At 49.3% G+C, this 16670-nt stretch overlaps 1 protein-coding gene across 1 annotated transcript in view; it reads left to right on the top strand.

Annotated features, from left to right (window-relative positions):
• The window catches only part of EPB41L5 (erythrocyte membrane protein band 4.1 like 5), a 1452967-nt gene that overhangs the window by 582243 nt on the left and 854054 nt on the right, over window positions 1-16670 (top strand). The window contains exon 8 of the mRNA XM_086957110.1: window positions 4353-4473. Within this exon, the coding sequence (XP_086813236.1) occupies window positions 4353-4473 (121 nt within the window). The remainder of the gene's footprint in view (window positions 1-4352; window positions 4474-16670) is intronic.

The raw sequence follows: 16670 nt of genomic DNA, 5'->3' as shown, positions 1-16670 counted from the left end.
TTGTGAGTGATCGTTTGATTTGGTAACGTTTAGGTCTTCGAATAACATTGAATTCCCTCTGTTCTTTAGAGGTGTTGAAGTTATTAGGTTAGACGGTTCTCGATCTAAGTTTTTTAAGTCTTTTGGGGTATGTAGTGTTTTGTTACTTAAGTCGTGGTCCAGTTGGCCCGTTTGAAAATGTGCATTAGGCAATTTGGGGGTGCTTTCAGTTTCCTTTATAATAGCAGAAACATTGAGAGAGTTTTCTTGGACTGAGGTATATGAAGTTGGCGTGACTTTTGCTGTGAGTGAAGTAAAATAAGAACTTATTGCCGGTGTTTGAATTAAACGGCCCGGTTTTATGGCTTTGTCGGTGGATTTCCGTATAGCGGTTTCAGTCCCCATTCTTTTCAGAAAAATTGTACGGGAGCGTAGTTTTTTGAAGCCCATTTGAAGGTCTTTTTGTTGATCTTGTGTAGGTTACTGCGTAAAGAGGTTTATGATCTCAAGTGGTAATTGTAAATGATTTGGGGTTGATCTGGTTTCTTACCTTGCAGTGGTGGATTACAATGCAGGTGAGCAAGATTAATGGGGGGTGGTCCGTCCCGTCCTCCGGCGTCCCCGGACGGCCACAGACGGCCCGCCCTTTGCCCGGGCTTCGCCCGGCGTCCCGCACGCGTCCCGCTTAGCGTGGGGGGAGTGTCTTAAATAGGAGGAGCAGGGGGCGGGAAGAGACTCCAGGGGCGCTTGGGTCACCACGCGCTGAACCCTGGGTCTCGCAGTCCCTGCCCCTGTCAAGCAGCCTCCGACGTGAAGAGATGGGAAGACTGTTTCCTCGATCTCGCCAAGCAACAGGCAGCAGGCAGATAGCAGGCGAGGGAAGACGGCAACAAGCAAAAGCACACTGAAGCAGCTACGAGCGGCACCCGCGAAGCGGGGGCCGCGAGCTGATGTACTGCTTCTAGCCAATCAGCAGGCAGTGGAGCAGGCAACCAACTGAGGCGGAGCAGGGGCGGGAAGAGACTCCAGGTGCGCTTAGGTCTCCACGCGCTGAACCCTGGGTCTCGCAGTCCCTGCCCCTGTCAAGCAGCCTCCGACGTGAAGAGATGGGAAGATGGGAAGACTGTCTCCTCGATCTCGCCAAGCAACAGGCAGCAGGCAGATAGCAGGCGAAGGAAGACGGCAACAAGCAAAAGCACACTGAAGCAGCTACGAGCGGCAAAGTGTGTGGAGAGAAGATGGCCACGTGTGTCTCTTGGGCTGCTGCGTCCAGTTGGCAGAGGGGGTGGGGGAGATCCCCCTGCCTTCAACTCACGTTTAATGCCTCCTCAACACAACCAAGTGCGTCTAAAGAGGCAACAAGTGTGTGCATGCGGGTTAGATGCCCACTATTATATGCGGCGGTGCCAGTGAACCTTTTTAGCCTGTAGCATTTTCACATTTAAATATTGACACAGTGCGATGTTAAAAGCGAAACTACAAGTCCCAACATGCAAAGTTCTGTTGACTACCATATCAGGATTGATTAAAGTTATCACACATGGACACTTTTTGACCGTGTTTCCTTCTGTCTTCCTTTGTGTCATTATAGTCCCTCTTTTCTCTAAAACTCATACATTTAAGGAATAAAAGCTCAAAGAGGGTGGAGAAGTCCGAATAGTTGAAACCTGGCTTTAGACACATGGAAGCAAACGACTCGAGAGGCAAGAAAATTAGGCAGGAAAGCTCTTACAGAAATGCTAAAATAAACATTTAGCAAATATTTTCCCAGTACTTGTATACATACGCCATTAATGTACTTTCTCTGTATGCTTGAAAACAACCGCACACTGAGCCATTTCTTCTAAACTCTGTAAAATAAGTGTAACTTTCTGTGATTGAAACAAATAACGTTTTGTCTAATGGAATTATCCCTTTCCAAGTTCCGCAGCAGCCCAATTTTGGAGGAAAGATCTATATTACAAAAATGTATGCAGCGGGGTCAATGCGCCTCGAGTGAAGGAAACAGGAAATCCTTATGTGAGGCTGGGCTGCTGATTATTTTTCTGCAGCACGAATACTGTCGAGTCCTTCCGTGGCGCTTGCAATGTTAGTCAACTTAATTGAATTTGAAGTTTAACGAACTATAAACACAGTTTGCTGCTCTTTAGAATTGTATTACGTAAAGCAAGTACCTTTGATCAGATATGCAAGAGTAGCATGTTTACGGAATTAATAACTTTTTGTTCGGGTGATATATTTTCATAACCTGACAATTTATATTTTACTTTGGAGGACATTGTGTGAACGTTCTATTTTTCTCTGGTGAAGGATTTTGTGCATTTTTAAAACTCAAATGAGGCCGAACAAATTATGATAATTCTCGCCTTTAGTACTCTTTAAAGGAAAACTTCGGCATAATAATCCAATCTGTGCATTTTAAAATAATACATCTTCAGCTGCTGTGTATTTACCGGTGCCCGGTTGAATTTTTGGGTAAATTGACAAAAGGAATGTAACGCCCATATCCTGTTGAAAAAGGCGCAATACATTAAGGAACCGGTTGCTACCGATTTTGCGTTCTTCACGCACCCTGCAGTATGTGAATATAAATTAATTACACCATTGTATTTGGGCCCCCTCCTGTCCCCATACGTTTTTTTACATTTGCAATGCAGTGGGTGTGCCCTCGACCACCTAGGGTATTTTCTTTATCAAGAAGTTGCCTCTTTCCTTTGTTGTGCCGAAATGGTTGTGTTTGGAGGTCCATTAGCTGGGAAAATGGGAGAGCGCTTCCGCCGGTTTGTACTTAGCATGAAACAGCCTTATCTTTGGGGCAAGCGAGATTGCATCATAGTCCTCCACAGGCCGACTTTAGCCTGGGTCCCATACCCCGGCACTGATGGATTCTCAAAAGTTATAATATGCAGGAAAACATATAATGACATTTCCTAGGAGGAAGCAAATATTGGTTAGGCACGTACACCTGAAAACATTGAAAACATATGGTTAATCCCTATCTATCATATTTACCTAGATCAGGGTTCGGGAAGAACTTCAGACATGGGAACGCTCAGGTATGGGGACCAGATTCCGGGAAGGGTACGTCTACACGGGACACCACCTGGGACTGCTACTGGGACAGGACAGGGGGGCTCTGTGTGGGTGTGGGTGGGGGGGTTCTGTGTGGGGGGGTCTCTGTGTGGCTGTGTGTGTGGGGGGCTCTGTGTGTGTAGGGGGGCTCTGTGTGTGTGGGGGGGGGCTCTCTGTTGGTGTTTGTGTGTGGCATTTGCGAGAGATTAAGCTATTGGCATTGTAAATGACAATGCCATTTATTTATGTTAAAAAAACATAAATAAAAATGTCAAGAGCAATGCCAATAGCTCTAACTTTAACAAAGGCAAAACCATTGCATTGTAAATGCTTGTTACATATTACAGACTACAGGAGGCCCTCAAGGCCTTTAATGACAGGCACTCCTCAGAACCAGCTACTCTGACCTCCTTACAAACACTGTTGGCAGGTCCCTCATGGGGTAAATTGGTCACCCGATTGTAGAACACCATGCAATCTGACACCGAGCCTGGAAGCAGCCCGGCGCGAGAGAGAATGGAACAAGCTCGGGGTGGCACTCTTGACGAGAAGGACTGGGAGTTCAGCTGCTCCATGACTAGCCGTCTGACACCTAATTGTAATCTACACATCATTCATTTAAAATATGTACAGCAGATATAGTATACTCCCCTGCAACTGTACAGGTATGGCCGGGAGAGACAGCCAGATGCAAAAGACGTGGGGCACAGGAGGCTGATTTTATGCATCGCGCATGGGATTGTCCCAAGATCAATACATTTTGGGTATTGGTCACACAAGCCTTGTCAGTCATGATGTTGGAAACAGTAGATTGTTCTCCTGGAATTTGCTTTTGGGTGCTGGTGGAGCATTTAAAGCCAGGAAACAGGCGGCTGGTGTTGATCACATTATTATTGGCCAAGAGAAAAGTAGCACAAATATGGGACAGTAAGAGGTGCCGAACTTTACCCACTGGATACAAGATTTGATGTTTTGCCGAGACCAATTGGCATACTATGCCGAAGAACTGCCAGCACCCTCTAGACCTAAAGATGTATGGTTCCCACTAACGGCCTATTTACTGACTAGCCCTCAAGATGGTACAGGTGACACGGGCTCATCCTAGAAGGCTCTGTGATATAGTGTATGAGGATGTGAATTATTATAATGCATCTGTTGTACAATATTATACAGTAATTGCATATATATTGTCACACGGGGTTATGTTGTGTGTAATACACATTTGTTGTATGTTTTTGGAATGCAAAAATAAAATATAAAAAAAATAAAAAGATGTCTTTTGTACATTTGCTCATTTGTAGCTGAACTTGGTGACTTTGAACCTGCTGAGCATCCACCTGACCTTGTGTCGGAGTTCCGGTTTGCGCCTGACCAGACAGAGGAGATGGAACTGGCTATACTGGAGAAATGGAAGGAATTCAGGTATGGTTTATGTTGGTCACGAACCATGACTTATTGTATTATGGGCGATATGCATTCTTATATTTGTTGATATTACAGAGATCCAAATAGTAGTCAACAAACACACATTTGATGCACTTAATTATTCATTTTTTGCTTACTCCAAGAAATTACCTTCTTTTATCAGAACAGATGTGACTAGGTCTGGCTGTTCTTCCTGACACTTTTAAATATGTTAAAAAATTACAGAATCTTTTTGCCTTGGTTGGAGCGCAGAGCAGGTGGTACAGGCGACATGATTCCAGATAAATTATCAAGTAACCAGTAGAAAATATTTAAGGGATATACCACTCTTAGGAAATATGTAAAAGAAACTCCGTTTTGGAAACAGGAATGTCATAAAATGGTGTATGTCCATAAAAGACAAAACTCCATTGATCAAAACATGTAGGTTCTTAGACGTCAGAGGTTGTTCCCAACAGCATGGGACAATATCTCAGGGCAGTGAGAATAGACGTTAAACCACAGGTCTGCTGCATCCAGTTACCGTATACTGTATCCATCACCAAATATGAAACCAAAACAGAGAGCAAAAATACAATGTCTACGTTCTAGAACAGAAAAGATTCTAATCGAGAATTCCCCACTGTGGTAATACATCAAGAAGACAATTCATTTTTTGATCAGACAAATTAAAGATTTTAAGACTCATTTGAAAACATGTGTGAAGGCCATACCATTCAGGATTACATTATTACAACATGTAATCCTGATGCTGGACTAGAGTGACTATGTAGCTACCAGTTTCTTTATTGATGAATATTTCTGTATTCCAATGCAATAGTTCAACACTCCAGGTTTTTTACAAAGTATCTAGCAGTGGTTAAAGCACTTCTCAGAGACCGGGACTGTTTGTATCTGTGTAAACTGTTTGCCTGTAAAGTGGATTAATTTTCACTTAAGTCAGAACTGCGTAAACTAATCCTGCCCATATTCCTGTTGGGTTTTACTATACGCTACAAAAAGGTTTAATCAGTTCCATCGCTGAAAAAGACTTTCCAGTGGATGGAAATGGATACATTAAAAGCATTTAAAACACCAAAAGCCACAAAGAATTCAGGGGCTTAAAACATAACATGCATCAGATGCCACTTTTGCATCATTCCACTCATTGTACAGGTTGTGAATATGTTAAAGTATACAAACAGTTATGGATGGAATGCTTGAATTGATCTCAGCCACTGGTAATTACTCTGGCCACATTCCAGTCAACCGTTATTTTGTACACCATGTCACCTTGTTACGGCCCAGCTATATGCAAATCAGTCTTGACACTGCTCCAATGGGAAAAGTCCAGCCCGTACTGCCAAGCCTGGTCATCACTGAACCAGAACACAAGCAACCCAGTACTGACTTCTCCCTCGTTATGGGCTCATTTGCCAGGTATAGCTTGGTTCCAGTGACAGTACACAGAACCCACGTATGGGTCCATCTTCGGGTCAGCCAATGATCAATCAATCAATCAATCAAATCATTTATGTAGCGCACTACTCACCCAGAGGGTCTCAAGTCGCTGGGGGAGGGGGGTCCGCTACTGCTCGAACAGCCAGGTCTTGAGTTGCTTCCTGAAGGCGAGGTGGTCCTGGGTCAGGCGGAGGTGGGTCGGGAGGGAGTTCCATGTCTTGGCGGCGAGGTAGGAGAAGGACCGTCCCCCTGTGGTGGCTCTTCGGATGCGCGGGGCGGCGGCGAGGGCGTGGCCGGTCGATCGAAGCTGGCGTTTGGGAGCGTAGAAGTTGAGGCGGCTGTTGAGGTATCCTGGGCCTTGGTTGTGTAGGGCTTTGTGTGCGTGGGTGAGGAGTCGGAAGGTGATTCTTTTGTTGACCGGGAGCCAGTGCAGGTCTGTCAGGTGTCCGGAGATGTGGCTGCGACGGGGGATGTCCAGGATGAGTCGTGCTGAGGCGTTCTGGATCCGCTGGAGTCTCTTCTGGAGTTTGGCGGTGGTTCCGGCGTAGAGGGAGTTGCCGTAGTCCAGACGGCTGGTGACGAGGGCCTGGGTGACCGTCTTCCTGGTCTCGGTGGGGATCCACCGGAAGATCTTACGTAGCATGCGCAGGATGTTGAAGCACGACGAGGAGACGGCGTTGACTTGTCTGGTCATGGAGAGGGAGGAGTCCAGGATGAAGCCCATGTTGCATGCGTGGTGTGTTGGTTTGGGTGCGCTGCCTAGGGCGGGGGGCCACCAGGAGTCGTCCCAGGCGGAGAGTGAGGATCCCAGGATGAGGACTTCCGTCTTGTCCGAGTTCAGTTTCAGGCGGCTGTTCATCCATTCGGCTACCTCTTTCATCCCTTCGTGAAGGTTGGCTCTGGCGGTGGCGGGGTCATTGGTGAGGGAGAGAATCAGCTGGGTGTCGTCGGCGTAGGAGATGATGTTGAGGTTGTGCTGGCGTGCGATGTCTGCGAGGGGGCTCATGTAGACGTTGAAGAGGGTTGGACTGAGCGAGGAGCCTTGAGGAACGCCGCAGATGACTTCGGTGGCTTCAGATCTGAACGGGGGGAGGCAGACTCTGTGTCCTTCCGGCGAGGAAGGAGATGATCCACTCCAGTGCCTTCTCCTGGATTCCGACGTTGCTGAGTCGCTGCACTAGTGTACGGTGGCAGACAGTGTCGAAGGCCGCGGAGAGGTCTAGGAGGATGAGGGCTGCTGTTTCTCCGTTGTCAAGCAGTGCTCGGATGTCATCGGTGGCTGCGATCAGGGCGGTCTCGGTGCTGTGGTTGGCCCGGAAGCCAGACTGCGAGAGGTCGAGGGATCCGTTCGTCTCGAGGAAGGCGACCAGCTGCTTGTTGACGGTCTTCTCGATGACTTTTGCAGGAAACGGAAGCAGCAAGATGGGGCGGTAGTTCTTGAGGTCGGTGGGGTCGGCTGATGGCTTCTTTAGTAGAGCGCGGAATTCGGCGTGCTTCCAGCTCTCCGGGAAGGTAGCGGTGTTGAAGGAGGTGTTGATGATGTCCCGCAGGTGGGGTGCGATGACAGCGTAGGCCTTGTTGAAGACGTGGTGAGGGCAGGGGTCGGTAGGAGATCCGGAATGGATGGAGTTCATCGTGCGGACGGTGTCTTCGGTGCTGATCGGGTTCCAGGCGCGGAGGGTGGTGGTGGGGGGCGGTGGTTCGGTCGTGGCGTGCGTCGGTTGAGTGCTGAAGCTGTTTTGTATGTCCGCGATCTTGTTGTGGAAGTAGGAGGCGAGGGAGTTGCAGAGGTCTTGCGAAGGGGTGATGTCGTTGTTTCCGGCGTGTTGGTTGGAGAGCTCTTTAACGATGTTGAAGAGTTCCTTGCTGTTGTGTGCGTTGTTGTCCAGTCGTTCCTTGAATGCGGTTTTCTTGGTGGCGTGGATGAGTTGGTTGTGTTTTCGGGGGGCGAGCTTGAGGGCAGTCATGTTGTCCGGTGTTGGGTCTCTGCGCCAGGTTCTCTCGAGGGCTCGGCAGTTATTCTTGAAGCTCTTGAGTTCGTCGGTGAACCATAGAGCTTTCTTGCTACCGGGTCTGCTAGGCAGGGTCTTCAGAGGGGCGAGGTCGTCTGCGCAGTTGCTGATCCACTTCGCGAGGTTGGTGGCCGCCTGGCTTGGGTTTGTTGCGCTGGTGGGAGGGTTCATGCTCAGGGAGGTCGCGAGCTGGTCGGCTGTGATCTTGTTCCAGCTTCTGCGTGCAACCTGTTGCTGGTGGTGGTGGATCGTGGTCCTTCTGAAGCTGAAGTGGACGCAGCTGTGGTCCGTCCAGTGGAGTCCGGTGACGTGGCTGAAGGCGATGTCCTTGCTGGATGAGAAGACTGGGTCGAGTGTGTGTCCGGCGTAGTGGGTGGGGGTGGTGACCAGCTGCTTGAGTCCCAGGTTTGCGAGGTTGTCCAGCAGGGTGGTGGTGTTGCGGTCGTTGTTGTTCTCCAGGTGGAAGTTGAGGTCCCCAAGGAGGATGTAGGCAGCGGAGAGGAGGGCGTGCGGGCTGATGAAGTCCGCGATGTCTTCGCTGAATTGTGTGCGTGGTCCCGGGGGTCTGTAGATGAGGGTGCCTCTGAGGGTGGTCTTGGGGTTGATGTGGACCTGGAAGTGCAGGTGCTCAGCGGGTGCGAGGGTGTCGTCGGTGTTGGTCGTGATGCAGATGGTGTTCCTGTGGATGATGGCGATGCCTCCTCCGGTCTGGTTGATGCGGTCCCTTCGGATGATCTTGTAGCCGTCTGGGATGGCGATGACGATGTCGGGCGTTGAGGAGGCGTTCATCCAGGTTTCCGTGAGGAAGGCGACGTCTGGTGAGGTTGTGTCGAGCAGGTTCCAGAGCTCGATGGTGTGTCTGTGGACGGAGTGGGTGTTGAGCAGGATGCATTTCAGGTGGCTGCTGCTGTTGCTTGTCTTGGTCTTGGTTGGTGCTGGAGTAGTGCAGGTGAACTTGCAGGAGTTGCAGCAGAAGGGTCCGTGGGTGCGTCTCGGGGTGGCTCGGTAGCATCCTGGGATTCGGCCGGCGTTGAGTGCGTTGAGGGTGGCGGCGTCGTACGTCCGGCGGGTGGGCTGGGGTCTGCGGGGGCCATGGGTCCTGGCACTGGGCGCGGTCCAGGCGAGGACGGGCGCAGACGGGCTTACCTGTGGCGCACCTTCGGCGCTCAGTCGGCGCTCCCGCTGCGCGGTCGCCATAAGAAGGGGGACGAGAGGGCGGGTCAGCTGGGCGGCGGGAGCGACTCGTCCAATGGTGGGCAGGGCCTGTGGCGAGCTGCGGCGGGAAACTGGCGAGCGGGCGGCTCTGCTGAGGCTGGGCCGCTTGGGGGGGAAAAAGGCGGCAAGGCTGGCAGGCAGGAGCAGGAGGCGGCAGGAGGAGCAAGGGGGTGACCCGGCCTGGTGAGAGGAGTTAGCGAGATCTTCTGTACATCCCTTCCCAAAGCCTGCAGCAACTTCTGAGGCATTTTTGAGTCTGCTTCCTGCCACCCAGTGTTTGTGTCACCGCCACGGCCTGGTTAGTGCTTATTGAATATTGAGGCGTTGAGGAATGGGGAATGTATGTGTATTTGAACTGGTGTGTTGTGAGTCGTGTTTGTGTATATGCGCTTGTGAATGGGGTAGGGATGGGGTGAATGTATGTGTATTCGCGCATGTGTATATGTTCTTGTGAATGGTGGGTTGTGAATGAGATGGGTGTGTGTGTGTAAATGTGGGTGGTTTAGTGTGAGTACATGTGCACGTCAGTGGGTGGGTGTGAATGTGCATTTGTGTGTCCGCCCCACTATTTATCCCCATTGCCAGCTGCCCCTGTACCTCAGCAAGCGTAAAGTAAGTAACTTTTCACCATTTATAATTTTCCGGAAGCAGATAAGCTGATGTGTACTCTGTCGAATAAACCTCTCCAAGTCAATTGGAGAACAGTTATAAAAAAGCTATTGTCATTTTGCTTCCTTTTGAACCTGTGCACTAATTAACATTAGAGCATCTCAGAGTCAATAGTTAATTTTTTTACGCAGGGTTTATGAATTCCAGGCACATGCAATTGAAGCTGCCATTTTTACTGCAACTTCTAGATAAATTAATGAGAACACACTCATTGTTTGTTCCCAAAGGGTACATCCATCTTTTCATATTAATCAAACAATATATTTGTCAATTGTTTTCTAAAATCCATGAAAACCTTCTAGAAGTTAGTTGAAAGTCTTTCACCGTGTGGACAGAACACCAATAATTGGTTAAAGGCAGCATTTTGTTTGTTTCCCTTGACTGGTAAACTTCAGGTAAGATAGCGGCAAAGGTTACAATTACTGCATGCATTATAGACGTTCTAATCATCATACTTATTAGCAGGAAACACTTGTATAGAAGCCAGGCCATTCTTCACTATAAAGTACTTCTTAAGCATACATATGGAATGTTTTTAAGTGATTTGTGTGCAACCGCATAGTCATCTTTACGCACTTTACTAAATATTGCGGTGTCAATTCAGTCACAGTAAGGATGGCAGTCACTCAGTTCGTGTTCCACTATTGCTCCCTCTTCACAGTCAACTACACATGAGGGATACTGGTTATATACAGTCATTGTAGAGCATATGATTCTATAGTAGGTTTATGCTGAAAAGGAAGCTTGTTACTCACCACTAGCAAAAGCTTTGCAGCGCGAGACGGACCTAGGTTCACATATAACCTTTCCACCTCCCAGTGAAATAGAATGTGCAAATAAAGGACACATTTAATATTAGTATTTGATTATCAACACAGAAAAAAGTTGATTGAAGATGGTGATCATGTTACGCTTTGCAGGTTTGTGGTAATGTAGGTCAAGGTAAGAGAGAAGACCCCACGTGTTCCAGGGAACAAGGTACTAAACGACAATGTAAGTCTGAGGAATCTCTTGGACTAACTATTGGACAACAGTTTATGTGGTACTTTCACTTTGATCACATCTCATCCATACATGTACTCTTTGGAAACAGGCCAAAAACTAAAATGTAACGTTTACACTCTTTTATTAAAATACAATCTGATCATTCTTTGTTAAAATTTCAGAAAAAACAAGTATTCTGAAAAAATACAATGTAAGGACATATCATACATTTAAATAAAATACATAAAAACCTTTAGTGCGATACATACAAGAACACCCTAATCTAATAAGTACATTTCACAACAAAATTCATTTCCAATAATAAAAAACGAACATAAACCCGCTGTATTCAGATAGCTCGAATGATATTTCTACAAATTAATTGGATCCAATAGCCTTTAACCCCTTCCATGCTCATGACGAGCTCAGCTCGTCATGAGGCACAGTTGAGCTGTGCTGATGACGAGCTGAGCTCGTCATGAACAATGGAAAATCTGGGAATGCAGCGCAGAAGGAAAATAGCGCTAGCAGCCAAGGTGTTAAACAATTAATGTGTTGCCACCAGAGTTCCTGAATTGACATGTAACTGGTACCCTCTAGGCTTTACTTGGATTCTCTATTGCACAGTGCGTCGATGCGTTTCGGTGTTTATGCCGTAGATATGGTCACACCTTCCTCTGGACAGATTTAAGCGGGGTCATCAATTTCCTGTAACTGGTATCCTTCTGTATATTAGAAAGATATCCATCAGTACAAGATTATATCTCTACACAACAGGCAACGCATAACAGTTCATAGCATCATTGGATTTAACTCCTGGTTTCTTGACTAAAACCTCTAAATCTGGCTCATTACACAAGCCTTTAGTATACTAGTTTATATTTATCGATTGCATTTATCGTTATGAGTGTATGATGCCCTAGGCTACACAAAAGATAAACCTATGGTTATATCAAGTGACTGTATACTACAGGCTTGTGTAATGAGCCAGATTTAGAGGTTTTAGTCCAGGAACCAGGAGTTAAATCCAATGATGCTATGAACTGTTATGTGTTGCCTGTTGTATAGAGATATAATCTTGTGCTGATGGATATCTTTCTAATATACAGAAGGATACCAGTTACAGGAAATTGATGACCCCGCTTAAATCTGTCCTGAGGAAGGTGTGACCATATCTACGGCATAAACACCGAAATGCGTTGACGCACTGTGCAATAGAGAATCCAAGTAAAGCCTAGAGGGTACCAGTTACATGTCAATTCAGGAACTCTGGTGGCAACACATTAATTGTTTAAAGGCTATTGGATCCAATTAATTTGTAGAAACATCGTTCGAGCTATCTGAATACAGGGGGTTTATGTTCGTTTTTTATTATTGGAAATGAATTTTGTTGTGAAATGTACTTATTAGATTAGGGTGTTCTTTTATGTATCGTACTTATAAGGTTTTTATGTATTTTATTTAAATGTATGAGATGTCCTTACATCGTATGTTTTCAGAATACTTGTTTTATCTGAAATTTTAGGTTTAAAGCATTTTATTAAGACCAAAACATAGGGAGAGGGAACAGGAGGTTAGGGTTACATACATTTAAGCGAAGGAAATGAGCATGACATTACGAGTGCGACGGTGGACTAGTCCGCTGTGGAAAAGGAAGCAACAGCAAATGAAAAAGGCTAAATATAAGCAATACCTCCATTCTGAGCATAGTCAACACCATCAGTCTGAGCAGAGAATAATAAGCAATAAGACAAAGGAACCCAACCCACAAACCTCTAGAACCCCCCCCCAAACACCCCAACCCCCCACCACCCCCCGTCCAATGTACCGCTAGTAACACTACCTGCCCCCCCAACCGCACCCCCCCCCCCCCCTCCCGGAACCCAGCCCCGCTACCCCTCCTAATCTGCTGGAATCACCGGTGGCGTCAACCTTAGGAGCCTGAGGTACCTCGGACAGGTGAGTTCCCTAAATTCGGTTGTTAATAGCGCACAAAAGGGTTGCCACAGCTCATCAAATTGGTCTATCTCCCCCGCTACCATGAGTGACAATTTTTCCATACCCAGCAGCCAGTGATGGAGGGGACCGTGGTGGTGCGCCAGTGGATTAGGATGTTCTGAACCGCTAAGCCCAGCGCTATCGCGATTTGCCTGCCCCTACGAGACTTCAACGGATACATCAGGCCATTAGGAAGGCCCAGCAATATATACGCCGGAAAGCGCGGTAATTCAATTTCAAAATGCATATCAACCTCATCAAGAACCTCCTTATAATATGCGGCCAACAAGGGGCAATCCCAAAGAATATGCGAAAGGGTCCCCACCTGACCACAACCTCTCCAGCACTCCTTCTCGATATGCCTGTTCATCTCGTGCAGTCTCTCTGGGGTGTAATACCAGTATGTGAACACCTTGGTGAATGTCTCAGTGAGGCCAGTGTGATACGCTGAGTGTCTCGCACGGTGTGCAATCTGGTCCCACTCCTTGTGGCTAAGTGTCCTACCCAATTCCCTGTGCCATCGCTCCCTGCCCGGATTATAGTAGTGAAACGGAGGGGGCTGTAAGAACTTGTAGAGATCAGTGATCAGTTTAGCATCAGAGGCGCGGGTCACCAGCCACCGCTCATATGGTGTTATCTGACGATCAGCGGTGTCCCGCACCTGGGGTTGAAGCGCCCAGTGCCGGACCTGCATATATCGCAGTCTATCCGACTCCGGCAGGTGGAACTCCTGTTGAAGTTGCTGAAAGGGGACCACTCCCTCCGACCCATAAATCTGAAAGAGCGCTCGGCAGCCCGCCGCCCTCCAATGGGAGAAAGCGCCCGGCTCCATCCATGGGGAGAAATCAGGATTATCCACTATGGGCGTAAATGGCGAGGGGAACGTGGTGAGTTCCCGAACCTCACAAACCGTGTCCCACACCATCAGGGGAACCCGCGTGACAAAGGAAGCATAAAGGTTAGGGGGGCGGTGAACTCGGCACAAGAATGGAACTTCCTGGAGGGTATGCCCTGCCACCGCCTGGTCCTGAAAGAGCCAGTGCTTATCGGATTCCCACCTGCTCCACTCCACAAGGTATCGCAGCTGCGCCGCCTGAAAATATTTCCGGAGGTCCGGGATACCAAGGCCCCCCGCATCCGGGGCAAGCGTGGAGAGAACCCTCTTCATCCGCGGCTTGCGGCCTTGCCAGACAAAGTATGCGATGTCAGCTTGCGTCTGCCTGATCCAACCCACTGGAGGCTGGAGCGGCAAGGCTCGGAAAAGATATAGGATCTGGGGCAGAACAGTCATCTTGACCGCAGCAATCCTGCCAAGCCAAGACAACAGGCTCTTGTTCCAGTGGCCAAGCTCCTCCTTTATCTTCTTACTAAAAGAGGTGTAATTAGCCGTTACCATCTCTGGCAACGTCGGCGCCAGCAGAATCCCCAGGTATGGCACATGGGACGATGACCACTGCATGGGAAAGAGCCGCTGAAGGTCCCGTCTGGTATCCGCAGCCAGAGACACATCTAGAGCCACCGACTTGCCCATGTTCATTTTGAAACCGGCCACTCGTGAAAAAGCATCCAACTCGTGGATGCAGGCGGGAAGGGACCTCCTGGGATCGTCCAGGGTCAGCAGGACATCATCCGCATAGAGGCTGACCGTGTGAACATACTGCCCCATCTTGATCCCGATTGCATCCGGGTTTTGGCGGATCCTCTGGGCAAACGGCTCCATGTAAAGAGCAAAGAGGAGTGGGGAAAGAGGGCACCCCTGCCTCGTGCCGCGCTCGATTGCAAAACTACGGGAGCTGCACCCATTGACCCTCACCGTCGCTGAAGGGTACCTGTAACAATTGAAAACCATAGAGCAGAATTTATCACCGATGCCCAGTTTCTTGAGCACCTGCTCGAGGTAAGGCCAGTGAACCCTGTCGAAAGCTTTCTCGGCATCCACCGCCAGCAGCATCCGCTCGCCTGGGATCCGCGAAGCCTTCTCCAGAATGTGCGTCACTCGCTTAGTATTGTCGACAGTTTGTCTGCCGGGCACAAAGCCAGCCTGGTCGGCCTCAACCAGACCCGGGAGGTGCAGGGCCAGCCTGGACGCCAGAATCCCCGTGTACAACTTGAGGTCGACATTCAGGAGCGAGATGGGCCTATATGAGCCACATAAGGCCCGATCCTTCCCAGGCTTCGGGATCACTGAGACCGTCGCTCTCAGGAGATCCGGTGGGATGGCTCCCTATTCGGAGAAGGAGTTAAACAGCCGGGCGAGGATAGGGGCCACAACCGGGCAAAAGGTTTTGTAAAACAGGGACGTGTAACCGTCCGGGCCCGGGGCTTTCCCGTGCTTAAGTCTGGCTATCGCGGAAATCACCTCCTCAACGTGGATATCGCGTTCAAGATATTCCGCCTGAGCGGGGTCTAGCGCCGGAAGGGTCACAGATTCCAGATATTCCACTGCTTCCCGCGGCGAGGAGGGCTCCCCGGTGTACAGCGCCTCATAGAAACCACAAAATGTTTCCGCCACCGCCGCATCACCCGAGACAGCCACCCCGCCCGTACCCAAGAGTTCCTTCACTACGTTACGCTGTTGCGCAACACGGAGCCTGTATGCCAAGAGTTTGCCACACCTATCCCCCCCTGTGTAAAATGCAGGTTTCAGACGCAACGCTGGGTATTCCGCCCTGTCCATGTCCAGCGCCGACAGGAGCTTCCTGGCAGCCTTCAACTGCCTCCAAACCCTTGGAGCACCCGTACGGCGGTGGACCTGTTCGAGTTCCCGGACCTGGGAAGTCAACTCCTCCCTCTTCCGCTGCCGCTCCCTGTTTTCTACCGAGGAGATGGAGATGAATTCCCCCCTGAGGACCGCCTTCAGCGCCGCCCACTGTGTCGCCAATGAGGTGTCTGAGTTACTGTTGTGTGCCTGGTAGTCCCGTATTGCCTCCTCAATATGTTTTACAACTGTCTTTTTGTGCAGAAGGGTGTCCCTAAGGCGCCACACCCCTCGAGAGGGGGAGGTCGCCGGCCACGCAAACGCACCCACGACCGGCGCATGATCAGACAGTGTCAGGACCCCAATGTCCGCCGCTGTAGCAGCGGCACGCATCGGTCCATTAACCAAAAAGTAGTCCAACCGTGCGTAGGTCCGGTGCGCATGCGAATAATAGGAGTAATCCCTATCTGTAGGGTGGAGGGTGCGCCAAAGGTCATGCAAATCCATGTCGGTGATTTGGGCCTTCCCGGCCTGGGAAAGTTCCTCAGTCTGCGGGAATCGCTGCGCTGACCTATCTAATGCAGAATCGAAGACTATATTTAATTCACCCCCTAGGATAACATGACAATCGGGGGAGGCAGTTACATCCACCAGCACCGAACCTAAAAAGCGTTCTTGATGGTCATTCGGGCTATATAAGGAGCCAATAGTAAACGATGTGCCCCCCAAGCGGAGGCGGTATGCCAAAAGCCTCCCCTTCTGTTCAGCAAATTTATACAACACCTCCCCCTTGAAGGAGCTCGCCAGCAAAATAGCCACCCCCGCAGTTTTGGACGCAGCAGAGGAGAAAAACTGGGTGGGAAACCTGGCAGAGCGCATTCTATGACAGTCACGGGACAGCAAGTGGGTTTCTTGCAGGAGGCATATATCAGCTTGTGTCCCCTCCAGTAGAGACAAAATTGCCCTACGCTTCACAGGGTTATTCAGACCCTTAACATTAAGGGTCACCACCTTCAGGGACGACATATCTCCCAGAGTCCGGAGACGCTATGTCGCGGGCAGGCTACCGGAGGGGGAGGGGCGCAAGGCAGCAGCGCAGGACAGGCAAAATAGGACCAAGCATTAACACAGGAAATATCGGACGGTTCCTTCCCAACCCCTGAACAACTCCCGACCCC

This window comes from Lissotriton vulgaris, chromosome 2_1 (assembly GCF_964263255.1).
Source record: "Lissotriton vulgaris chromosome 2_1, aLisVul1.2, whole genome shotgun sequence".
Lineage (NCBI taxonomy): Eukaryota > Metazoa > Chordata > Amphibia > Caudata > Salamandridae > Lissotriton > Lissotriton vulgaris.
The sequence above is the reverse complement of the archived record's forward strand: the minus strand, read 5'-3'. Positions and strand labels throughout refer to the sequence as shown.